The sequence below is a fragment of the Pogona vitticeps genome, chromosome 8 (genome assembly GCF_051106095.1).
Source record: "Pogona vitticeps strain Pit_001003342236 chromosome 8, PviZW2.1, whole genome shotgun sequence".
In the NCBI taxonomy this organism is placed as follows: domain Eukaryota; kingdom Metazoa; phylum Chordata; class Lepidosauria; order Squamata; family Agamidae; genus Pogona; species Pogona vitticeps.
Window position 1 is genome coordinate 2,218,432 of NC_135790.1, and position 25,485 is coordinate 2,243,916.

At 50.5% G+C, this 25,485-nt stretch overlaps 1 protein-coding gene across 1 annotated transcript in view; it reads right to left on the reverse strand.

The window, feature by feature from the left end:
* Nucleotides 1–25,485, reverse strand: part of SNRNP200 (small nuclear ribonucleoprotein U5 subunit 200) — a 34,245-nt gene that overhangs the window by 6,023 nt on the left and 2,737 nt on the right. The window contains exons 5-37 of the mRNA XM_072978948.2: nt 25,082–25,137; nt 24,174–24,272; nt 23,474–23,626; nt 22,926–23,025; nt 21,943–22,079; nt 21,317–21,400; nt 20,944–21,117; nt 19,710–19,847; nt 19,377–19,532; nt 18,858–19,028; nt 18,452–18,645; nt 18,076–18,199; nt 17,687–17,836; nt 16,730–16,840; nt 15,611–15,742; nt 15,098–15,286; nt 13,820–14,017; nt 13,352–13,504; nt 11,785–11,865; nt 11,179–11,262; nt 10,860–10,966; nt 9,765–9,883; nt 9,330–9,484; nt 8,887–9,076; nt 8,264–8,437; nt 6,831–6,991; nt 6,054–6,281; nt 5,567–5,758; nt 4,491–4,669; nt 3,380–3,531; nt 2,309–2,417; nt 1,652–1,760; nt 1,205–1,394 (exon numbers count right to left, since the gene is read on the reverse strand). Coding sequence (XP_072835049.2) covers nt 1,205–1,394; nt 1,652–1,760; nt 2,309–2,417; nt 3,380–3,531; nt 4,491–4,669; nt 5,567–5,758; nt 6,054–6,281; nt 6,831–6,991; nt 8,264–8,437; nt 8,887–9,076; nt 9,330–9,484; nt 9,765–9,883; nt 10,860–10,966; nt 11,179–11,262; nt 11,785–11,865; nt 13,352–13,504; nt 13,820–14,017; nt 15,098–15,286; nt 15,611–15,742; nt 16,730–16,840; nt 17,687–17,836; nt 18,076–18,199; nt 18,452–18,645; nt 18,858–19,028; nt 19,377–19,532; nt 19,710–19,847; nt 20,944–21,117; nt 21,317–21,400; nt 21,943–22,079; nt 22,926–23,025; nt 23,474–23,626; nt 24,174–24,272; nt 25,082–25,137 — 4,749 coding nt within the window. The remainder of the gene's footprint in view (nt 1–1,204; nt 1,395–1,651; nt 1,761–2,308; nt 2,418–3,379; nt 3,532–4,490; nt 4,670–5,566; nt 5,759–6,053; nt 6,282–6,830; nt 6,992–8,263; nt 8,438–8,886; nt 9,077–9,329; nt 9,485–9,764; nt 9,884–10,859; nt 10,967–11,178; nt 11,263–11,784; nt 11,866–13,351; nt 13,505–13,819; nt 14,018–15,097; nt 15,287–15,610; nt 15,743–16,729; nt 16,841–17,686; nt 17,837–18,075; nt 18,200–18,451; nt 18,646–18,857; nt 19,029–19,376; nt 19,533–19,709; nt 19,848–20,943; nt 21,118–21,316; nt 21,401–21,942; nt 22,080–22,925; nt 23,026–23,473; nt 23,627–24,173; nt 24,273–25,081; nt 25,138–25,485) is intronic.

Genomic DNA, 25,485 nt, shown 5'->3' on the forward strand with positions numbered 1-25,485 from the left:
GCCCGAGAAAGGCTTACAGCCAAGAATCTACCACCACCCTCCACACACACACCCACACACAAAATTTTATTGGGCAATAGATTTGAGAGTAGGTTTTGTGAATTCTACTCCTTGATGTATCTGAAGAAGTGGACAAGAATCCGTGGCACCTTATGGCAAAGGGGACTGGAAACCAAGCCCTAGAACAGTGGTCCCCAGCCTTGGGCCTCCAGATGTTCCTGGACTTCAACTCCCAGAAATTCTGGCCAGCAGAGGTGGTGGGGAAGGCTTCTGGGAGCTGTAGTCCAAGAACATCTGGAGGATCAAGGTTGGAGACCACTGCCCTAGAAGGTGGAAAGACTGAAAGAACTGGGCATGGTTCAGCCTTGAGAAAAGAAGACAGTGGGGAGAGAGGAGAGCACTTTTCAAAGACTTGGAAGACTGTCATTCAAAGGAGGGACAGGATCTGTTCTTGATCATCTCAAAGTGCAGGACACGTAAGAATGGGCTCAAGCCAAATTTAGGCTGGTTACCAGGAAAAAACTTCTTAACTGTTAGAGAAGTATGACAATGGAACTCATGACCTCAGGCTCTCCTAATTAGGTTGTCTGACTGAAAGAACAGGACTTGTTAAGTCAACAATGACGAGAGCTCCACTAATTTGCTTGTTTGTTTTAGAGGTCGCTTTGCTCCTGATAAGGGGACCCCAAGGCGGCTCACAATATTAAAAAGAATCAAAGTGAAACGTTCAAAAACAACTAATCTATATGCTAATTAAAACACAACTTAATCATTAAAAGCGAGTAAATATTAAAGACTCTTTTTAACTTCAAAAAGACATTCAAGAACTCCGTCATGAGTGAAAAGCCTGCCTGAAAAGGCGGGTCTTCAGCTGTTGGTGGAAGGAGAAAAGGGAGAGCCTGATCTCCCGCAGGAGAGCATCCCATCATCCGGGAGCCACCACTGAGAAGGCCCCGTCTCTCTCGTGTTCCCATCAGCCATGCCTGCACCGGCCACGGGACCGAGGGCCTCCTCGGACGATCTTAAACACCCAGAAGGCTCATGCAGGGAGATACGAAGAAGGCCTTCCTTTCAGACCCATAACTACTGGCCCGAATCCCTTGGAGAATGATAATGCAAAAAAGCAACCACCGTCTTCCGCTGGTTCAAGGAGAGAGAGTGCAGAAGAAAAGCTCCTGCAGGGATCAGAGCTTCAGGCCCTCACCTTGCAGGTTGTAGTAGTTGGGATTCTGCGTCATCCTGCGGTACAGGAAGGTCCAGGTGAGATAGTCCACGGCATCCTGCTTGTTCTCGATGGTCTTGGTGACAATTTCCGCATTGAAGTGGTCGTGCATGCAGTGGTCCAGGTGAGACTCCACCGGGAGGGGCTCGTACAGAAACTTCTTGAAGAAATCCTGGGACCGGACAGACAGAGCAGCACATCAGTCTTGCAAGCAAGTGGCTCGGGCCTTTCAGCCCCCCCCCCCCCGCCGACAAAATCCACCACCAAACCCAGAACAGAAGACGATGGAACTAGGCTCTAAAAACCAACCACACCTACGCTGCGTGCAAAAACAGACGAGGGGACCCAAACGCCTCCGGGCATCCAGCCTGAGAGAATGTGAGTCCCCCTGCTTTGCTCTCTCTTTCTCTTTCTCTCTTGCACGCTTACCTTCTTGGAGCCCTGGCACATAATGACACAGCGCCCCTCATCGTCCTGCAGGGGCCGGTTGGCGTGGCCCACCATCTGCAGCACGTCGTAGATGGGGTAGTCCACGTACCTGGCATAGAAAAAGGGATAAGGAGGCCTGTTCATACCTATTGAATTTTCTTGCTACGCTTGTCTCTTGCTTTTCTCCACCAATGAACCGAGCTCTCTTCCTCACTTCCTCCTCACAACGAGCCTGCAGAGCAGAACAGGCCGGGGGGGGGGGAAACTAGCCCAAGGTGTGAGTTCATGGCTCAGGGGAAGGACAAGAGTGCAGAACTCCTAAACCCCAGCCCAGACATCGAACTGACCTTAGGGTCCCCCATCCATAGGGAAAGGGTTCCAAGGCCCACTCCCCACCCCTGTGGATGCTGCTGAGGCACGGAGATCAGAGCCCCTCTTTAAAAAGCCAACCCTCTTCCCAATTTGACTCTCACCCCTGGGTTTCTTCCTCAGCAAATCCAAAAGCTGTTCCTGCCGAAACGCTGCCCCCGAGGATGTGGAAGGAAGGCCTCCCGCATCCCAGCCGCCTCAGGGCAGGGGTTTTCCTACCCCTCCTGCCCCCACACCCACTGGCCCAGAACCCTTGCCTCCGCCTCCCCCGGGGCGCCCATCACTCACGCGTGGATCTTGCCATTGTAGTACTGGGTGTCCATGATGATGACCAAGTGAGCGGCCATGTTCATTCCCCAGCAGAGACTCCGCGAGGCCACCACCACCTGGATGGCACCTGTGGATCAAATGAAGCAGAAGGACCGGACAGGTGAGCAGCTTAGCCCCAGCTCAGCTGACGGGTGTCCAAACCCTGTGACTCGCACTGCAAGGCTGACCTGCCTGCATTTCTGCTGGACCCATCAACCTCCAAACAGGAATACAGAACAAGAAATCATGACACTCAGGTCACCCAGGAACCAAAAACTTCCTAACTGTTAGAGCAACAGAACCCATGACCTCAGAGGGAGGGGGTGCGTGCTCCAGGGCAGGAATCCTTCTAGAGAAATTGAGACCACCACCTGGCAGATATCCTTTGACTTGGACTGGGTGGCCTTAGAGGGCCCTTCTACCTCCAGGATTCGGTACTGGGAAAACTTCAGGTGTAGTTAAAATAAAACTACAAGAGGCTTTGTTCCTCTTGTTACATGACACAGGGACTTTCAACAATAAGGGTTTGGTGTGCATGTAAAGAAGTTCATGAGAGTGAGCTTGCTCTACATTCCAGGATGGCTGGGTCCTTGGGGGGGGGGGTCACACCATTGTGTCTCTGGGGCCCAGAGGGAAGAGATGCCTTTGCTCACTGAGCAGGTGTCGATGCCACTGAAATGTTCAAGAGCTCCACTTGAGCTCCGGCTTGCCAAAAAGAGGGACGCAATGTAATAACCTTGATGGACCAATCTCTTCCAACTCAAACATTCCTTTTCCCTCTACATAGAGAACTGGAGACCATTTCTTCTGTCAGCCATTCCCAGAGTTTAAAGCTGCCCCCTCCCAACCTACAGGCAACACCTTACACACCAAGAGATCTCCTTCTGACCTCTGTGGGTTCTTTTCTCAGCTCTCAGGGGCTGGACGCTGCTTTTAGGGGACACTTAGGGCTGCCGCCATCCCTCCTCCCCAAGTTTCAGCACACAAAGTTGGATTCCCCAGACATTTTATTTTATTTTATTTTTTGCACTCTGCTCCTCCGCATCTTACCTGAGCTGAACAGCTGCTCCACCACTCGGCGCTCCAAGGGGGTCAGCCCTTCATGCAGGTACCCCACGCCGTTGACCAGCGTCTCCTTCAAAGTGTTGTCATTCAGCTTCTCTAAGTAAGGGGCCACATCTTTCTCTGTGCAGTGAAGGAACCTGCCAAGGAGCAGCAGGACAGATGGCAGCTAACCAAGGGGATCCAATTCCCAAACCCCCTTTTGGGGAAGAACATTTTCTCTGTTGAGGACCACATTCCTTGTGACTCAGCCAGGCCGGGGCTCCTGCTGGGCATGGCCCCGTCTTCTCTCCTTTGATCCGACCCCATATTATTCTCCTACCCTCTTCCTGCCTGCTCAAGAGAGTCTGATGGGACATCAGATCATTCCTGCCAGAAGTCTGAACTGACCGCTTATGGAAGACTTCCCCCGCTGATGTAAATCGAGGGAAAACTGCATGCCAGAAAGGGGAGCCGCTTGAAAAGAAAGCCGCTTATTTTTATTTATAAAGTCTGGGTTTTACTTCTGCTCCACCTCTAGCCGAAGATCTGCTCAGCACTCAAACCTTCCATGCTCCCAAATAACCTAGGTATCCATCACCCCATACCCTCGGCCCCGCAGACAGATCTCATCATCAAAGGCACCATGAAATGAAAGGGCCCAAAATGACCACACTTCAAAAATATGATTTATTTTAATTCTGAAGGGACGTCACCAAAAGGGAACCTCTTAAGAGGGATCAGGGCTCTCCCCACCCTGAAAAGCTGCTTCCTCTCTTCTTGAGCATCCACACTGGAGGTGGAACGTGGATTGTGATTCAGAAACCGCTGACGGTTCTTAAAATGCCACCATTTGGAAAGGAATCAAGTTGCCAGCCTTCGTTGCCAGAAAGATATACCTGACAGAATATGGCCAAGGGTTCAGGAATCTCAAAGAACCAGAAGTTAGCTTTCTGGCTTAAACGGGCTCTTCCCATCTCTTTGCTCCTTCTAGGGCTGAATACGTTTGGCAGAAGAAGAGACAGGAACTGTGGGCGTTTGTTTACTGTGCCCAACAGAACAGAGGCGGAACCGTTCTTGCGTGATCCTCATTCGCCAGAAGGAGATATGAGTTACGTACCTCTGTCTCTGGACATCGGAGGCGCAGGTGGTGAGGATGTCAATGGCCGTAAGACGGGTCTGCTTGCGAGATGGGACAAACACGATGACCGGCTTCTTCGGGGAGTGCTTCATGATCGCGTGATAGACCGGCTTGGCCATGGACAGCAGGCGGGTCTGCGTGTGACTGATGTTGAAGCCCTGAGCAGGAGTGGAAAAGAAAACAAGAGGGATAATGAGCCTGCGAGGCCCGACTCTCACGGGAGGAGAAGTTCGTGGAAAGGGCCGTCACTCGGTCCAAAGGCACCTGCTTGACGTTCAGACAAACGCAGGTTCAATTCTGGATAAGGCAACTGCCCTTGTCAAAGGGGGGGGGCTGGCACGGAGAGACAAGACGAAATGAGCAGAGCTCCCAACTTTCGTGCCGCAGGTAGACTGTAGCTCCAGCTGCCTACCTCTCTCTCTCTCCTGGAGGGACTGATCCACCTCCAGGGCTTCCTTACTAGCAAAAGGGCATGCTTTTCCCCCAGAGGTTATCAATGGGAGGTATTAAAATGCCTCCATGGCAGAGAGAGCTGGCCCCCGCAGGGACAGCACGGTAGAATCAACCACACACACATGATGGGACGCGGCTGGTTCTACCCTGAACCACGTACTCAGCTCATTCTCCCTCTGCTTACCTGGTTTTCGGGGTGTTCTAAAACGAAGATCTCTCTTTTTGGCCTTAACCCTCAGATTCCATTGACGTGCCCAAAATTCCTTGCAGTTGCGAGCAAGATATGCAAGGATTTGATGGGTAATGATATTAAGCTCTCATTTTCCTTTTTTTTCCCCCTTCTGCATTAGTGTTGTGGCTGCCCTTATGAAGCTAACTTGCAACATGCTTAATGTTTTTTTGCTCATCAGGGACCGTAATAACAATAAAACTAAAACAGTGTGATCCTAATATTTCCTGGAACCCAGGAAAAAGGCTGCCGTTCAGCCTGGCCCGTGTTAGGCAAGACGGGTCCCCCCTTCTCCGAGCAGAAAGGTAGCGGCTCCCTCGGTTCCTGGGGAGCAAGGAAGAGGCAGTTTGGGGGGGGCGGGAGGGAGACTTGCCTGAATGTGCAGCTCCAGGGGCACAGGGCGCACGTTGGGGTGGAAGTTGAAGGTGGCGGTGGCGCTGCAGCCCAGCCAGTGAGCCACGTCCTTTGCGTTGGAGAGGGAGGAGCTCAGGGCCACGATCCGGATGGGCCGCTCGATCTGGGAGGAGATGTAGCGCATCCGAGAGCAGATCACCTCCAAGACAGGCTGGGAACCAAAGCCGGGGAGAAACAGCATGAGATCCTGTCGCCCCCCCCCCGGTCCTTCTGTATCGACCGACATTGATCGACGGGGCATGAGAGACGTGGGTGAGCTTTTAGGGCAACCACGCGTCATTTTAAAGGGCCACGTAAAGCTCAGAGAACTCGGATCCAAATGAGTCTGTACTCTCCTCGGGATGTACTGGTGTTTTTTTGGGCGGGGGGGGGCAGGCTGGCTTCTGGCACCCCCCACAGCATCCCCTGCTCTTCCCCCTGCGCCGTCCCTTCGGCAGGAGACTCACCCCATTCTCACCCCCGATCAGGTGCACCTCGTCCACAATGAAGAGGTTGACGTTCTGGACGTTCTTGCGTTGCTTCCAGCGCCGGGAGAGGATGTCCCACTTCTCAGGGGTGCTGATGATGATGTTGCCTTTGCCCAGCAGCTTGAGGTCAGTGCTGGTCTCCCCCGTCAGCAGGACCACCTTCTTGAGGAGGCGTTCCTGGAACTTCTCGTACCAATCCAGGAAAATCTGGCGGGAAAGAAAAAGGAGGAATGATCCTCTCGCTGTCTCTTTCTCTACCTCACACATAACAGTCTCTTTCTTTCTTTCTTTCTTTCTTTCTTTCTTTCATTTATTTATTTATTTATTTATTTATTTTATTTTATTTTATTTTATTTTATTTTATTTTATTTTATTTTATTTATACCCTGCCCCTCTAGACCATGTCTACTCTTCAGGTTGCCTCCCTTACAATCTATGGATTGATTCAGACCAAAACATCCAATTTTTTAAATTCTAACTTTTGTCAAATCTACATTCCTCCCATTATTCCCAGAACACTTGGTGGGTGTAAATAAACATGGGAAGGAAGGTGGAGAAGATTTTTGTGCAGGAAGATCGGCTTAGCCACACGTCTGTGACATCTATGGATGCCACGAATTTGGGGAACAGGCGAAAGGGGACAGAACAGTGGCTGTGGCTAACAAGAGACATGATCCCACCCGGCCTCTCCTGTCTTTCGCGACTGATGTGGGGCGAGGGGTGGTTGGGGGGAACAGCACACCCGGGGAACAGCACCTGCTCGGCCAGGGCCTCCATTGGGGTGATGTAGACACAGCGGCCCTCCGAGTTCTGCAGCAGCATCCTCAAGATGGCAAACTCCGCACAGATGGTCTTCCCGCTGCCGGTGGGAGCTCCCACAAAGACGTTTTCATCACTGTTATAGACTGTGTTGAAGACTGGAAGGGGAGGGGAAAAGAGAAAGTCAAACTCCTGAAAGAGCTGAATTTGTACAGAGGGCACTGTTTGGCTTCACGTGACAAACTGTGGCTAATATTTCTTCTTGACCTTATTTCTACGCAACGGGAGCTTAACAAGCCTTGACTGCCCAGGACGTAGGAGGAGGCTTCTCTCAGGCCACCCATTGGGAGAGTCTGCATCATGTGGTGGTCGGCCAGGAAGCAGGTTCAAAGCATCCTTCTCTACAGAATGCACAGGGTGGTTCTTAGTCAGTCACCCTCTGAGCCTGCTCTAATCTCACGAGGTTGCAGCATATTCTGACTTTCACTCCCCTCTGAATCTAATCTCCCTCATGGGACTGCTGGGAACCTCCTAGGAACACCCATGGAGGAAAACCCGCACATATACAGTAGGACCCCCATATCCGCGGGACTGGTATCCACAGTTTCACTTATCTTCAGCCTGAAAATATAAAAAATATTAAAAGGGAAAAAAACTATATTTTTATGATGTAATTACCAGAATGGGACACTAGAGGGAGCCACAGAGCATGCTATGTATAAGGTTCACTATTAGTCGTGCCCCGCTTTACAATTACCCTGCATTACAACGAATCCGCTTCACGACAAAGTTTTATTGATCGCTTTTGCGATCGCAAAACGATGGTCTAAATGGGGGGATTTCGCTTTGCGATGATCGGTTCCCTGCTTCGGGAACCGATTCTTCGCATTACGAAGATCTTTAAAGCTGATCATCGGGTTTTCAAAAAATGGCTGCCGGGTGATTAAAATGGCTCCCCACTGTGTTTAGGGACGGATTCCTCGTTATACAGGCACTGAAAATGACCGCCGTATGGAGGATCTTCGCTGGATGGTGAGTTTTTAGCCCACTGGAAAGCACTGAACGGGTTTCAATGTGTTTCAATAGGCTTATTATTTTCGTTTTACGACATTTTCGCTTAACAGCGTTTTTCCTGGAACAGATTATCACCGTTAAGCGAGGCACCACTGTATCTGTGGTTTTCAGAAACCGCACCGGGGGGGGGGTTTGGAACTGATCTCCAGGGGTCCTATGGGTCAATGCAACTACCAGATTTAGTTGCAATTCTGCTCTGTGCCACCTTGTCTGCCCACAAGTGCAGGCACCGAAAATGCACCCACTGACTCGCCACTCGACGTCCTTGCCTGCCTGGGGGGAGAATACCCTTTTCTCAGCCATCCCCACCCTGACCCCCCTGACCCGCTGACCAAACGCCCGCCTGCCCTGCCCACCTTGGGTCTGGATGGGATTAAAGAAGGGGAACTTGTCTTGGTAGAGGCTCTCGAAGGCACTGTTCCGCAGAGCAGAAACAGGCAGCGGCTGAAGGTCCAGCAGCTCCGTGGGCGGAGGATACTTCTCTGGAAGGATCAAGTGCCGGAAAGACACGGGAAGCTGCGTCTCGCAGGCTGGACGGATCAACCCAAGGAGGAAGAAAACAAGAGAGGAAGGAAGGTCAGCCCCATCTGCCGGGACTCCCGGAAAGGCTGGGAAGGAGCCCATCGGGGGGGGCTCTGCAGCATTTTCTCTCGCTGTGGACACCGCTTTGCACATCCATTTGGGAATTACTCACACACACACCCCAAAAAAATTAACAGCATTAACAGGCTGGAGCCGGTTAGTTTTCTTGCCTTTGCTCAATTCTATGAGCAACAGGATCATTAAAAATGGTGTTTTAAGGAAGCCCAGTTGAGCTAAGGGGGGAGACCAGATCGGAAGGCGACTAGATCAAACGATTTCAGACAGACCAGCAGCCTGTGTTGAACAAGGGGGAGGGTGGCCTGGGAGAAAGGGAGTGCTCCCCCCCCTTTGGCCATCCCCAGCCCCCACCACCCACCCCGTCCGCCTGGGGACTTACAGAGCCAGCGGTCCGAGACCACCCGGATGAAGTACTGCGGAGGAAGGGGCTCAAAGACCGGCACGAAGAAGGTGATCAGGTGCTCATCTTGCGCGTACTTGGCTTTCAGCAGGAAGTACTCGTGGTGGAGGATCACCTCGCTGTCCACATCCTCCACCAGGATCCAGAACGCCTCGGAGGAACCGTGGACCTAGCCGAAGTGGGGGGGAGAGAGGCCAGGCTTCACCCTCTGCAAGGGGGAGCACAGACGCATGCCACCCCCTCCCGGAAGGGAGGGCAGCCTCTCCACATCATCCTGCTGTCATTCCACCTGTTCTACCTCCGACCTGCTCTGGTCCTGAGCAAGCTTCCCCTCGCCCTTGGATCCTCACCACCACCACCACCGCTGTGACTCTCCGCAACATTGCGAAGGGCTGCATCCGGGGGGGGGGGGTCCCCTTTACCTTTTCATCCCACTGAAAATCTGGGGTGATGGTCAGCTCCACCTTGAGAGTGGACCGGGTGATGGGCTGCAAGTGGACAGACAGCTCCAGCTTTGGGAACAAGTGGACGTATTTATGGATGGTCTTCCCCATCTTCGGCATACGGATGAGCTCCCCTGTCAAGGAAGGGAAACGGCCGGCGGAGCAGCGGGTTAAGCACCATTACAAAGGGAGGCCAGAGATACGACCGCACCTTCTTTATGCTCTCAGTAGGCGGCAAAGCAGGCACGGTCGTATTCTGCAACTGAGCCAGCACGGAATTTGAGACAAAATCTTGTTCGTAAAAACCAGACATATCAAGACAATTCCATCACAAGCCCACAAGCTCTTGCTCCTCAAACGGGGAGGGAGGGAGAGGCAGAGACAGAGACAGAGAGAGACCTCCTGCTCACTGACCTATTTCGTTGTGATTCAAGTCATACAGCCGCTCAAACGGGAAGTTCTTCTTCTCAATTTTCTTCACCACCTCTTCGGGCAGCTTCTTGAACTGGCGCAGGGGACACATGGACTGCCACCTACGGGCACAAGACAGACCGTCAGGACTTGAACGGCCCATCGTGGCTCGGAGACGCCAAAAGTCAGGATGAGACGTCCTTCACTGGGACCCTCAACGACTCCTTCAAACTGGATGGAGGACCATTTCTCCCCGGCCACACACACACACACACCAGCTTCTTACAGGGGCTGGATGGTCAAAAGCACGACCCCTCGGCCCTGCTCTTCCCAACCTGAAATCTCACAAGGCTTCCCTTGCTCTTTGACTTCAGGTTGTGGGTTTGCTGCTCGGAAGAATGGAGTAGATGCTTGACCGGCTGTTCCACCCATCTGACGGGCCAGGATTCTCCCACCACAAGTACAAAAATGAACAACCAGGTCTTCTGACATCATAGCACCAGATCCTTGGACAATGACTGCAAGGCTGCAGTCTTACCACTGCCTTTACAGAACAGATCTTTGGGATCCAGTAACTTTCTGCTTTTACTAAAAAGCCAGGATCCGGTTCTTAGGATAGCAAAGATCCCGTTCACTGTCAACAAATGCATCAGCCACTAGTTGAGGTGCTGGGAGGACACACAAGGCCTGTGCATAACAAGAGTACAGGACTTCCCCCAACCTAAGATATTCTGCCTCCATTTTAACCCACAGACCTGGACAAAACAACACAGTAAAGGTAAAACACTCCTCCTTCCAATGCACCAGCATTCTGCCAGCAAAGTAAACACTTTAAAGAGTTGCCCAGAATTTCATTTGGTGAAGACCAGATTTGTGTGGCCTCCTTTCTCCAGAACGCAAGGCTTCTCGTACTGGCCAGCCTTCTTCTACGTCCATCGAGAAACCCACGTTACTCCCAGCCTGAAACTTCTTATTTTGTTGGAACTTATCTCCGAGTAGAAAGACATGAAGAGTGGGAAGCGCAGCGGAGTCCTTGCAATGAATTACTTAAATGGAAAGTCTACAACATGTGAAGGATTGAGAGATCCTGCCACTTACATGCGCTTATCAATCATCTTGCAGAGGTTCAAAGTCTTGTCTGTGAGCTGTGCCCAGCCGCGATTCAGGACGATTTCAAAGATGGCACGCATGAGCCGCCCAGCAGACTGGAAGGGGTGGAAAAGAGAGGGACGACGTTTGTGGTGGAAGGAGAACAAGGAACCAACACCCAGCCTCTCAAAAAGCTTTTAATGTAGGTCATAAACACGAACAGGCATCCAATCAACTGTCACTCCCATTTTCTAAAGCATTCTAGTTTCTAGATCCCCGACACAACTCATGCCAGGCCGTGCCAGGGGCTCTTGGCACGGCTACCCACCTGAGTGACGTACACCATGTCTGCCATAAGAGCAAAGCCTTCCAGTTTCAGTTGAGAGATGAAAGCCTGGAGGAGCACGTTGATCTAAAAAAGGGAGAAGAGACCAGAAAAGGTTTACCCTCCCCTGCCCCGGAACCAATCTTCCCCTCCCTTGGGGTGTAGGGGCAGGAAAATTAATCCATGGGTTTTTCCCCCCTTCTTTCCTTTTTTTGCAGGGTGGGTCTGATTTAAATTGGGAGACTGACAATTTAAACAAACCCAGACCCAGGAGCTCCTTGTTTCTGAGGCCCAGCTCCTTCCTCGCCCCCCCCCCCCGGAACAGTGAGAAGGAGAGGAACCCCTGCCAGGATCCCTGACCAGCACACTGAGCAGGATCAGAGAGGTTTCCGCTCCTTTCCCCTCTTCCCCAAGTAGGGAAGGAAGAGCGAAGCCAGGTTTCCAATGAAAACACACGGTACGTGGCTTCTGTGGAAATGGAGAGGCACCCACACAATGCTAACTGACGAGTAGACACACACACACCCCTCCCCGCTCCCATGCTCTTTAAATTCAGGGAACGTTGTTCATGAGGGACCCACGTTCTCAAGGAGGAAACGCTGGGCTGACCTTTGCGCTCGGTTCCTCAATGCTCTCTTTGACAGGGATCGGGACCCTCTCTAGCAGCTTCTGCAGCTCCAGTTTCTCTTCCTGGGAACAAAAAAAAAACCGTGATTAGGAAAGAAGGTACAGTGGTGCCCTGCATAAACATCGCTAAACGGAACGGAAAAAGCCATAGGAATGCATTAAACTTCGTTTAATGCGTTCCTATGGGGCCCAAACTCACCAGCGAAGTTCCTCCATAGCGCTGCCATTTTCGCGCCCTCGGTAAGCGAGGGCAGGGCGCGAAAACACTTGCAGTGGCCATTTTGGGCACTCGGCGGCCATTTTGGAACCGCCGATCAGCTGTTCAAAAAACATCGTAATGCGAAGATTGGTAAGCAAAACGCTTACCGATCATCACAATGCGATGTTTTACCCATTAAAACATCGCAATGCAATCGCATTAGCAATCTAAAAAAATAGATCGTTATGCGGATTCGTCGTTAAACAGTGCACTCATTATGCGAGGCACCACTGTATCGAGGATCACACTCTTATCAGGCCCGCGTCCTAAAACTATGTTAAAGAGAGAAGGAGGAAGCCGTGGTCTTGAGTGCAGAGGCCCGTGCTGGAAAATTCATACATTGGAAGAGGACTCAAGATGCCTCGTATGAACTGGGCTTTCCAGTGAGCACGGCAACACAACAGTTCATCCCCAACGATAAAACACGACTCATTCCCTTGAAGTCTGAATACAAATAGCACTTCTCTAATATTTGAAAGGTAGCCCTGTAGAGGGACAGAATCAGTTTTCGGTCATCCCAGAGTGCAGGACATGCAACAATGAGCTCAAGCTATGGAAAGTCAGATTTCAGTTGAGTATCAGGGAAAACGTCTTAACTGTTTGAGCAGTACGACAATGGAACCCATGACCTCGGGAGGTGGTGAGCCCTCCAACGCTGGAGGCCCTCAAGAGGAAACTGGACCACCCTCCGTCAGATCTTCTTTGATTGGGATTCCTGTCTTGAGCAGGGGGGTTTGGACTCAATGGCCTTAGAGGCCCCTTCCAACTCCACGATTCTAGGATTCTATGAAGTACAACCATCATGGCATTTCAGAAGGGGGGGGAACCACCACACCCACCCCAAATCTTGTGTTTTGCAGCTCACAGAACTCTGCCAATCTAATACCGACATATAGGCATGAGGAATCAATCCCTGTCTTTCTTTCTGTTAGGATTTTGTTTCAAATTAGTATACCAAAAAAAACCCAAGAGAACTTTCATCAACCAAAAAAGAGAGAGAGATAAATCCATAGAGGGCTGATTAGCAAACTGGTTCATTTGACCCTCCACTAAATCCTTCGGGAAATGGAAGTAGATGCCAGACAAGCACGGTCAAGTTTGGACACCTAACGAAGGAAACCGAGGCTCAAATAACCCTTTCTGAGTCTTCTTCAGTAAAAGTCAAGGAGAAAAGCCCTCCTGCCTTATGTGAAACGCATTTGCTTGTGCCAAGAAAATCTCTGCAACAACAGGAACGAGAGGAGGAAGCGCCCACTGGGGCATCCGCTCAATGGCTCTTCGGGCTCATACCTCTCTCACAGTGATGTTCTTGAACTCCGAAGACAAGGAGAAGACTCGGAACAGTTCGATCTCGCTCAGGGTGGGCTTGAGCAGCTGGTTGTAGGTCTGCACGGTCTCATTGGTGATATAGTAGTGGCTGGCGATACGGCCCAGCTCGGTGACCTGGGCAAACAGAGAAGAGAAGAGAAAGAGATGCCGATTCTCTGTCACAAAGACCAAAGAACAAACCAAGCTGGGAAAGGTCTTTCTTTTCTGAACAACCACATCCAGAAACACCCAGCCCGCCTGGCCATCAAGCTGTGGCATTTTGAAGATGCAGTCCCAAAAAGTAACATTTCCAAGGCCGGTCAGAGAAGCACTACTTTTGGAAGACAGAGACTTGATCAGGCAAGCAGAGGAACGGGCAACCAGATCCACTGCTTTCAGCTGCCAGAACACACTCTGTAAACACGACTCGTGCTCTCTTCCATTCCTCACCTGGAAGTTTCCTGTCTTCTTGTCATACTTGACCAGATTATTTTTGTCCAGCATCAGCGCTGCGGTGTGGACCAAGTCCAGCCGGCGCTGGTCCAGCAATGGATCCCCTTTGAGGTCATCGTGGGATATCCCGTAGAGAGTGGGGGAACGCAGCATTCGGATGTAGAGGTAAGTGTAGCCCAGCCAGTTCACAGCATCCTATATCAAACAAGAAAGATGTATCAGAATCCGTGACTACAGTGCAGTAAGAATGACATCTGTCAAGCCTCATCTCCTGGAAGGGAAAAGGGAAGGAAGGGGCAAAGAGCCGTGCTGACATCACAAATCGCTCAAAGGGATGCTGAAAAGACATCTCTCGGAGGAAGCAGTTAACGGCCCAATTGGTTCCTCTTGAAATGGAAATAGTGGATGGAAGCACACAGCCCAGAAATATTCACTCATCAAAAGAGAAAATGAGAACTGGACTCTCAGCCAACACAGAGCAAGCCAGTGTTCTTCACCTGGACACCTTTATAGGTGTCAGAATATAATCTCCATCACAAACACACACACACACACACACAGAGAGAGAGAGAGAGAGAGAGACAGAGACAGAGAGAGAGAAACTGGCATGGGCAATAGCCACTATGGTTACTGTTGTCCACTGGAGGATGGACTACAATAAGAAGGTTGGGGAAGGTTGACCTAAAGCGAGAGACTTCAGGGAAGAGCAGACAATAGCTGAAATCCTGTAGGTGTGCTTACACCTGCAGAAGGCTCACAATGTCACCAGCAGGGCAATTTTTTAGAAATTAGAACCTTCCTACTTCTGTCTCAAGGCTCCCAGGGTTCCCTCATAAATCCTTCCATTGTCAGGAAGCTGGGGGAATGGGAGGAGGAAGTCTATTAACTGTCAAAGGTTGCTGCCACTGGGATGATGGCACCAGCCTTCTTCAGGCAAAAGTTATGACAGGATTTCAGACGAGACCTTCTCCCAACCATCCACCTCTGCTACTCCCCCATGGTAGCACATTTCACACATAGCTGAGAACCCAGATTCCAAAATTAAAAACTACACAGTTTTTGCTTTATGCACAACATTTCATCGGGGGTAACCCCTTTTTTTTTTGCTGATTTCTTGAGTTCCAAGGGCTGCAACCACTCCACATCTGGACCTTGGGAGTGTGGCCCAGCCCACGTTAAAAAAAAACCCAAGTGAGACACTCCAGACTGCACTTGACCGATCCCCAGTTCTAGTAAGAGGGGAGCCCCCACTTCAAACAGGATTCGTTTCCTCACCTTAGCATTCTGGACGTTGCCCAGCACGATCTCTGCGTTGAGCATGTCTGGGAGCTTGGCCACCATCTGGCTTTCAATGGGCAGCTGCTGATTGAGCAGCGAGAGGTAATACTGCAGCTCTCCATGGGAGGTGATGAGGATTCCCTCGCCCTTGGTGTCGTACTGAGGTCTCCCGGCACGACCCAGCATCTAAACAAGCACAGAGTCTGACATGTAGAGGGGAATCTGAGGACCCATGGACCAGCACAGCTGGACCCCAAATCCACAGAGAAGACTCTGCACTGTCTAAGATAAAACAGTACAGAGAAAACACTCCAGCCCTCTTCGGTATCCTGGCGATACTGCAACAGAAAGACCCCTTCCCCCTGACCTCCTTCGTTGTTGCTCCGTTCATGGGAAGCAAGAGGGGAAGAGGCATGTTCAGGTAAGCTTCTCCAGGGGAGCCAGAACCTTGATTCCCCTTGGAGAGGGTGACTCTTAACCCACAAAAGCCATTAAGGTGTATCCTTTTACCTGCAGGATGTCCAGGGCCCCCAGCTCAGTCCAGCGGCCCTTTTCTGGACTGTACACCTGTGTCCCTTTGATGATGACCGTGTGAGCCGGCAGGTTAACGCCCCAGGCCAAGGTTGCCGTAGAGACCAGAACCTGAAAGGGAAGCACAACCGAGACCCGGTGGGTTAGTAGTGCCTCCGGTACAAAAGGAATTTTCAACCTTTTTGGCCATCTACCGAATGGACACGCTCAAGATTAGAATCGCCACCCAATATGATAACGTAACATGTACAATCACTCAAGTTTCATTATGTGGGCCTATGAATAATAATTAAAAACCCATCAATAAACAGGAACTTATACTCAGAAAAGGCATCAGCAAAAAATAAGCCAGCATGAGAAGGTGGGGAGTGAAAAGAGGCAAGGGACAAAAGGGTTCCCCAGTTAAGCTCTGACCCCCGACATCCATCCTGTTCTCTTTTCTAAAGTAGGACCCAAATTGAGAACCCTGTAATTCCTCCCCAGTCGTGACAATCTCTTGACTGTTTATTCAGAAGTTTATTATTATATGTTTATTTATTTTACTGTGTTGTAAACTGCCCAGAATAGTGCCTGCAGTCACAGAGCAGCATATAAACAAAACAAAGAGCATGTCTCCTACTAACATGACCAACTTCCTGTGGATGAACAGAGACGTTCCCCCTTCTGGTTTTCTTTACTGATACACAAGCACTAGGAAGGACAGCCAAGAAAGAGAAGCATCTCAGTTATACCTCTTGCCGTTATCAAATTAAGCTATGCAGCCAGTTCATCAGCTACAACTGAAAAGGGGCCAGAAACATCTGCACAAAGTGTCTTTTTTTTCTGGACAGAGCCCTACAGCTTTCAGCACCCAATCTGGCCTGAAAACAACAGAACAGCCACCTGCAGCAGCATCGCGCAAACGCGTTTGATTCATAGTCACGGAATAAGGTACAGTACTGTACTACCGTTCCATTTGATACAGAGCGTTCTAGAGTACCCAGGAAGATGGAAAGCATTTAACTACTGCTGGATAAGGATCACCTTTACCGGGAAATTCTTTAGTTAGCCTGGTGGTAAAGAAAACAAACACACCGATGGACGGAAGTTCTCGAGTACCTGAATATGCTTGTCTGCAAATAAATCTTCCACCAACGTTCGGTCCACCCTGGTCATGCCTGCGTGGTGAATGGCGAAGCCATAAGGCAGCAAGTCTTTCAGTTCCAAATTCTGCAAAGGAGAAGATGATATTCCCAGCGTCAGACTCAGAAGAGAAGAGTCTTCCCAATCGCCTGCACTTGTGTCAATTAAAAAGAGAGAACACTCGGGAAAGGGAAAATTCAAGATCTCTTAAGGAGGCCCTGATTCACAGATCACCTTTTCCAGAGGTCAGTGAGCTCAAGTGAGTAAGGTTCCTGGCTGTAAAGCCAGAAGTTGGGAGTTTGATCCCCCACCTCCTGGGAAAAGAGCCAGCCTGGGTGGCCTTGGGCTAGCTGCACAGTCCCAGGGTGCCCCCTAGAGGAAAGGAAGGGCAAAGCACTTCTCAGAGTATTCTCTAACTGGAAAACCCTGGAAAGGGTCCCCATAAGACAGAACTGACTAGACAATACATGATGATGATGATAATGATGATACTCGCCTCCAGAAGCAGCAATGCCATTTCTGGAGTAGCCCAACCATGCCAAGCAAGACTTTCCAGGAAAGGTAAAGACCTGCCATAATTTTGGTTGGCTTTTGGAAACAAATGGGTGTTCTTTTCTGGCTCTTCTATCCACTCATTTCACTGCTATGTGATCTGGAAGTTGAGTCCTCGCAACGGGACTTCTTTCTTATTAGAGTGAAACATTCTGCTGCTCATCCAAGCAGTCTCTTCAGTCTGGGGAGAGTTGGTAGGAGACCCCCAACATCTCCTACCCGCTGGGACTGAGAATCTTCACCAAGATACTGCGATGTGATGTTTTTCACTCATCTTTTCTTCACTGTGTAATTCATTTAGTAGCTTTCTGTAGCTCAGTAGCTACTTCTGAAATTACCAGGATAGTGATACTTTCAATGAACCAAGAAAGAGAGACTTGCCTTGCACTGCTCAGCTTCTGTCCGCAGGACCTCGGTGGAGGCGGAACCCTCCCGCAAGAAGAGGCCCAGGGTGTCCTTCTCCAGGCACATGTCCCTAATGGCTCGGGCCGTCTTTCCCGTCTCCTTCCTGGAGTGGACAAATACCAGCACCTAGAGGCCCAGAGGAGAAAGCAAAAGCGAGGATCAGGGCTCCGGGGCGGTCAGGCATCAGGCAAGCAGGGGTGGAAAGGACACTGAGAGAGTCACAGACTGAGAAGATGCACTTCAGCGCATTCCTCTTTTTAATGCCACTCTACACTTTTTTTTTTGAAGTTTCAGAAACAATACATCTGACACAAGACAATCACAGCAGGCGAAGAGAAACAAAAGACGCTCCCAAGTGATCCTACCTGGTTCTTCCCGGCATGCTCCATGATCTTCTCGTACACAATCTCATTCATGATCTGGAAGCGCTTGATGGCTTTCTTCTCCGTAATTCCCACATAGGTCTGTTCCAGGGGCACCGGGCGGAAGCTACAAAGGGGGGGGGGGGGGGAAGGCCGGCCGAGCAGTGAGATGTACAGAAGACAAGATGTTCCTCACAAAATTCACTCTGTGACACACAACCTCACCAGCAAATACAAGCAGGGCTGAAGGGCTATCCCCCTCCCCAGTTGTATCTATTGATGATATAATTCTCATACACCATGGAACTCCTCTGATCCAGTTCCGGGTTTCCTCTCAAGGGGACTCCTCGCCTCTCAGCCAAAGCGCCACGGTCCCTACCTGTTGTCAAAGTAGAACAAGCCTTTGGCAGGCTCCACCCTCAGGAACGTGGCCACGTCCTCGTAATTGGGGAGGGTGGCACTAAGGCCAATAAGCCGGACATCCTCCTGGGTCATCTCAATGTTGCGGATGGCTCTGGCCACCAGGGCCTCCAGGACAGGGCCCCGGTCATCATGCAGAAGGTGGATCTCGTCCTAGACAAAACGGACACGTTAAACGGTGCTTGCAGGAAAAGGAAAGGACGTGGTGACTCTACATATCCCCCCAAGGGAGCCCCCAAACCATTGTGCCAGAAGAGGGGCCAGCCTGAGCATCTGTTCTCCCAGTCCAACGCATCACCATGGTGTGGCAGAAGCAGGAGGGCCTTCCTGCCAAGGTGACCAGAGAGACTCCGACAGCGACTCACCAAGATGATAAGCCGCACCAGCTGAGTATAGGTCCGCTCCCCTCCTTTGCGGGTGATGATGTCCCACTTCTCTGGGGTACAGACAATGATCTGGGTTGCATTTATTTCTTCCTTGCACAACTGGTGGTCCCCAGTCAGCTCAGCCACCGTGATGCCGTAGGTGGCCAGACGCTAGCAAAAAGATCGGAATGCAGAAGTTTAAAATAATTCAAAATTAAAAAGTGTATAAAGCACCTTAAAGCATTCAAAGCGCAACAGGGCAGGACTACTTCCAGTCTGGGCCTGTACATAAACTTTCTCTCTCCCCACCCCCTTTATTCTGTGTATTAGATTACCCACTACACAAGCAGGGACCTCTGATACTTTATACAGCACCCTGTATTACTCTAAGAGCCCAGTAAAGAAGCTGAGTGGAAAAGACCTTGGGAACGCTGGTCCCCCATCTCTTCCAACTCCCCTTCTCCCTCATCCACTCCTTCCTCTTCCCGTTATATAGGGCCAAGCGGGTTCCCACCTTACCTTGCCAAAGCTGCCCACCATTTCCTGCACCAAGGACCTCATGGGTGCAATGTAGATGATTTTAAAGTCATCCACGTTGATTGTGCCGTCCAGATTGATGTGCTTCCCGATCTCACGCAGCATGCACATCAAGGCTACGTTGGTCTTCCCGGCACCCTGGAATACAGAGGGAAATGCAGCTGAAGATCCCAGCTCGCCTGCTTCATGCACAGAACCATAGGGACACACTTTTCATCCATAAAGAGCTAGACTGAAAAACTAAAAACCGCAGCAAGGGCAAACTGGGGGGCCATCAGCTATAGCCCCAATGAATGCTAAGAGAAGAACACTTACCGTGGGTGCGCACAGAAGCAGGTTATTATCCGTCTCGAGTGCGGCACGGTACAGTTTGCTCTGAATCCGATTCAGTGTTTTGAACCCATCAAACCCAGCCTGCGCATATTTGGGGAGCTTCTCCACCGGAACTAATTGCTAAAGGAGAGAAACAGAAATCACCATGGCTGTGACGACCCCCACCCACGGTAAATGTGCAAGATGCGATCTTTAAGACTAGAACAGCAGTGGCTCTAGACCATGGCCACCTCCCACAGCTGTTTTAAACAACAGGCTTGGGTCCCTGTTCTGCTCGTGGAGGCAGATGTGGAAGAAGGCTTAAAAGAGCAAGGAAGGTGGAAAAAAAACCCTCAACTGGGCAGCAAATAAAAATAATAATTCATCTGAAGCAAGTGACAGGCTGGCGACAGGAAGTGGGACAAAGTATACTGGGTCTGTATTCCCCATGTATCAATTTGTTCATCTGACTGATTAGCAGCGATCAAGGGTGAGGTACATGGGGGGGGGGGCTGCTACTACTAAGCCCTCTGTCCACTTTTCAGATGTTGAGATCTTCAGGGTAAGCTTTGCTCTGGGTATCCTCTTTCTGAAAGGGAGGCTTGTGGGACAAAATTCCCTCCATGGTGGCACTGCTTTTATGGCATGAACACCCGAGGAAGACCTGTCAGGACACCTTGAGGCTTACGATGAACATGCTACAAAGGATAGGTTTCCCTAAGATGCTCCAGTTGGTCCTACTCCTAAGACAACGTTGCCATTTCTAGGTTTGCTCATTAGATTACTACATTAGATTTCTCTTGCCAGCTTCACACAAACCCATGGCTACCTCCCTGATAGACCAGGAAACAACAGCCGATGCAGGTTGTGATGATATGCAAACCAAAATACATTGGTAAATTTCAAGTTCCAGAAGCCAGATGTCGGTTGAATATCAGGAGAAACTTCTTAACTGTTAGAGCAGTACAAGGGGACCCATGACCTCAGGGGGAGGTGGGTGAGCATTCCAAGGCTGGAGGCATTTCACACCCCCTCTGTCCGATCTGCTTTGACCAAGCTTCTTTCCTTAAGCAAGGGGTTGGACTCAAGGGCCTTGAAGGCCCCTTCCAACTCAAAGGATGCTATGATCCAGGACGACCGAAGGCAGCACAGCTGGTGAGGCCGTGAATGAGCAGTGGTTTCCCCAAAGGCCAGGCCCCAGGATCTCCCATCCAAAGGGGGTGTTCGTAAAACTCACCTCATCTGAACCAAAGGGCTTGGGCTTCAAGGCCGGGACGTGGACCTCCTCGTAGCCTTTGCGTTGCCTCCGGAAAGAACCATCCGGCAGCTGGCACCGTTTGTTGGCCATGAAGTGGCTTCCTTGGGCGAACACAAGGTCCTCCAGGTCTAAAACTTGCCGAGGGGCCAACGCCTGAAATCGAAGAAAGCCAGGCAAGAAATAAATAAGAGGGCAGCTTGACAGTCCATTTCTTTCATGTTTAAAGGGGCTGAAGGCTTTTTCTTCCAACCCACCGGCCAGCCGCCTGGAATGGGGCCACTCCTGCAGCCTCCCAGCTCAGACGGTTCAGGAGCTCCCAGATCCGCAAGAACCCTCCCGGAAACCAACATACCTCCCCGCCTTGGTCCAGATCCATCGTTTCTAGGTCTGTGTCCATACGAGACTGGCGGACCCGTTCCCTGCGAGAGCGTTCCTCCTGAAGCAGGGGAGACAAAACGGCCACTCAGCACGGATTAGAGCTCAGAAATCAGAGGGCCTGGAGAACTCGGCAAGGGCTTGGGTTCTTCTCCTATGAGCTAGTTTTTCTCATCTCCCCTCCTCCTTATACACCTGTTTTCTTGGATTTTGCTTCCAAAGACTAGCAATCATATTTTCTTCATAGACAGCATCTCCCAATATCAGTTGGGGAATCTCATTGCTAAAGCTTCTATGCCAAATATACTTCTCTCCTAATAAGTGTACTTCAGAATACATAGTACTATCACAGACTTCAGATGCTTCTATGGATGTGAAATGACTAGCTGCCATTCCCAATCAGAGGAAGGCATGCTTATTCCATATTTAAAACATTTCAAATTCTTCAGCTTCATCAGTGCCTTTCTGAACTCAGCACAAGACAGAAAAAACAAGCGACAGTGAGCTGAACCGGAAATCAGCCATTCAAATGGGGCCCGTTTTTAGACAGCTTCACTCTCTCACTGTCCTGACCAGCTTCACAGGAGGATCGTCAAACCTTACCCGAATTAAATCTTCCTTCTCCGTCTCATGCAGCTGATACAGGAACTTTGACAACTCTGGGTCGGATTCCATCTTTCCCATGATCCTCTCCTTCTCGGCTTCACTCTGAGCGCTCGCCAAGAGGGTGCAGTACAAGACTGGGAAGAGAAGAAGGGACAGTAGCACCTGAAGCTGGCAGAAAAAAGTAATCAAAACCGCACACATCCCTGCAACCTCAGGAATTCAATGCACCTCATATAAGCTGGATATGGACTCTTTATTACACTTCTGGTGTTGGATGTGGAATTCTATGACATCCCCGCCATCTTTAACACATGCCAATATTCACAGTTGTAAAGACTCATTCTAAATAAATATCCCACCATAATTATACCTCAGTTTACACAGGATATACTTTCATCCACCCTGTTTTAAAGCACTCCAGTATCTACAAGAGAAACAACAGCAACCCACAGATTCTCCATTGCCCTGCAGTTTGGAGAAGACCCATTGGTGCCTCTTACACTTTTCAACCAAGGGTCAAATAAGATACTATTCCAAGCACATTTGGTCCTTGTTTGTTTCATAGTGGCAGTGATTTTTCTTAAATCTCCCTTTGCCCCTTCCAGTCAGGAGTAGGAAGGGAAACGGAAACCGCTCAGTAAACAAGCACACTACGACAATGTGCAGCAGCTTGGCTTTGATGGTGTCTCGTTCACAGTGAGGCACAAATACACCCCCCCTCTTAAGTCCTCTGGCGTGAGCAGGGGAAGAAAGGAACAAGGCAAACTCATCCACAGAGCGGGTCACAGAATGTAAGGAGCTGCAAGAGGGACCCTGGCCACCTCTCACTTCCTCCGTCCCCCATCAGAAATGAAATGAAATGATAGTCGGCCTCTCGTCTAAGTCCTCTACGCGCACCACAGGCTTGGGTTACCTCCATGGCAAGCCAACCTGTGGCGTTCTCTACGCAGAGCAACCCCCCCACACACACACGCACTCACTCATCATCCTATGCTGTCGCAGCACTTTAATGAAGTCAAATGTGTTGAAGCCCAGCAGCAGGACCAGCTGGTTCTCGCATTCTCTGTCGTCGCTGGCCGTCTGCAGAGAGAGGAAAGAGGAACAGGTCGCACCTCCGGCCCAGCGAGAGCCGCTCCTCCTTACACAGGTGTGGCCAGGGAGAGAGGGACCAACCAAGGCATACGGTAGTGCACACGCGAGTCAAGAAAGACCTCCCAAAGCCAGGCCTGAGAAAGGGAAGGAGCTGGAGGATCACGACTGGAAAACCTCAAGCGGAAGGCAAGCATCATTCCCTCCATCTTTGTGTCCGCCCCCCCCCCCCCCCGTTCAGAAGGAGCCATTCCAAAAGCCAGAGCAACTAGGAAAGGCTCGGTTTTCTACCATGAGGAGAGGGGCAGACGGCTGCCTTCCTCCCTGCCTCGACGTCTTTGTATACACCATCAATTGATAAAATAAATGTATTGGGTCACGTAAAACCCACGGAAGGATCATTCCCACATCAGCAAAGGAACAGAACCAAGCAAGGCACCTTCAGGATTTCCAAGACTTCGTCGGCCTTCTTCTGGGACACAATGGCATCGTCATAGAAACGGCTCAGCTGCCGCTGGAGCCAGAAGGCGTCGATGTCCCGGGGGTGCAGGTCTTTCTTCTTGGAACTCATCAGCTCACCCGACGCCACCAGCTGAGAAGAGAGAGCAAAGGAAGCGCTGATGGAAGGCCGACCCTTCGGAAGAGGCCAGAAACCCTACGTGAAGCCAGCGGCAGGCTTGGTACGTCTCTCCGCACGTGGCGGATTTCCTCCACGACCCACTTTTTCAGGCAGGCTTGGTAACAATCATGACGGAACCCCGGAGTACTTTTTTAAAGCTGAGACAGTGTTTGATGTTTACTTGCTTTTAATCATTCAGTTCCATTTTAATTAGCTTATAATGTGTCTTTTAATGTTTAATTTATGGTGTTTTTAAAAATGCTGTTCCTTTTAATATTGTGAATCACCTTGGGTCCCCTTATGGGGAGAGAGGTGGCATGCATGCATGCATGTATACATAAATAAAATGTTTTGCATACGTAGTGGTAAGGGAGCTCCCCATTATTCAGATCATTACCCCCAATAAAAACACTCACACTTGGTGACTGACAACACACAGCTGTGTGGTCAGCCACTACCTTAGTACAAATGGCAAAAACCCTGTAGGTTTCAGGGTTTTTTTCCTTCCACAATGACTCACATTGGCCGAAAGAGTGCAGCGAACGACCGCTTCATCTCCTTCCATGTCATCGTCCGAAGCTTCATCCCGGACTTCTCCATAGACATCCTCATCACCCTCCTGTTGGGTCAAGAGGACTCCTGTTTAGTGGCCTTTCCAGAAAGCTCTGCCAACATTCCCCAAACCTTAAAATGTTTCCATTTAGGAGTATGACGACAGCACAGCAAAGGGACTGAACTTTGAAAAGCAGGAGAACAGTGCCGGAAGCGGACCAGATCATGTCTCTCACTGGTTGATGAGCTTGGGTCAAGGAGACCCCCAGACAAAACGGGCTCTTGTTGTGTAATCTAGGTGCCGGAAAACTTGGAAGGCAGCCACCCCCGTTCCCCATGAAAGCAAGAGCAGGAAGTCAGACCCTCGCCAATAACAACCCCAAGCCAGCGCGCTAACCTCACATCAAGTACTCTTAGGACAAATCATCCACCCCTGTCCCCCCCTCCCTAAAAAGGGCTGAAGGAAACAAGGCATGGGGTCATCTTTACTGGTAATAGTAACATCATGTGAGGCTCTGAATGGGGAGAGTCAGATTCAAATCATCACTCAGCTTGTGATGATTGTTAAGTGGTATCAGGTTAACCAGTCCCTCGGGGAGTGGGTAAGCATGGGGGCAAATCTACTTCACTCAGCTTATCCATTCCCCATATTCTCCCTAACAGAAGGAACACCACCACCACCACCCGTGTCTCTTGTGCCTGCTGGATGCCAACAACCACACACCTCCACAACCATGCTGGCAAGAGACTCGAGACCTTTTCCTCCTCTGCATGACCTCAAGAAAGGGGGGGCGAGGGGGTCACGCTTGGCTTCTCGGGGCCTTGCATGCCCCCTTCCCCCTGTTCCTTGCCAAACAAGAGTGCCTGTGGACTCACCTCTTCATCTGACTCAAACTGCACATTCACCCCATAGGTCTCATCAATGTTGTCATCTGCAAAAGGAAGATCAAAACCAGTTACTGAGTTTTCAGGTCACATGCTCCGCTTCCAAGACTGGGTGGCTTACTCCAGAACAGAGGGGAACCGCCGTCACGGCCTTCTCCCTGACCAGAGCTGAATGCCAACCCTGTGCTGGGCCCCAACCGCTCTTTGTTTAAACCAAGAACGCAACCCCACGCGCAGAGCTCAGTTCTTGGCATGCCAAGGCTCACCTACATTTAAAGTGGCTCAGAGGGGCACAGAAGACGGTACCTGGCATTCAACTCAAGAGAGAGAGAGGAGCCAGCCAGGACCCGAGCCACAAAGTGGCCTTAGACGAAAGCAGACCACGGGACGGTTGG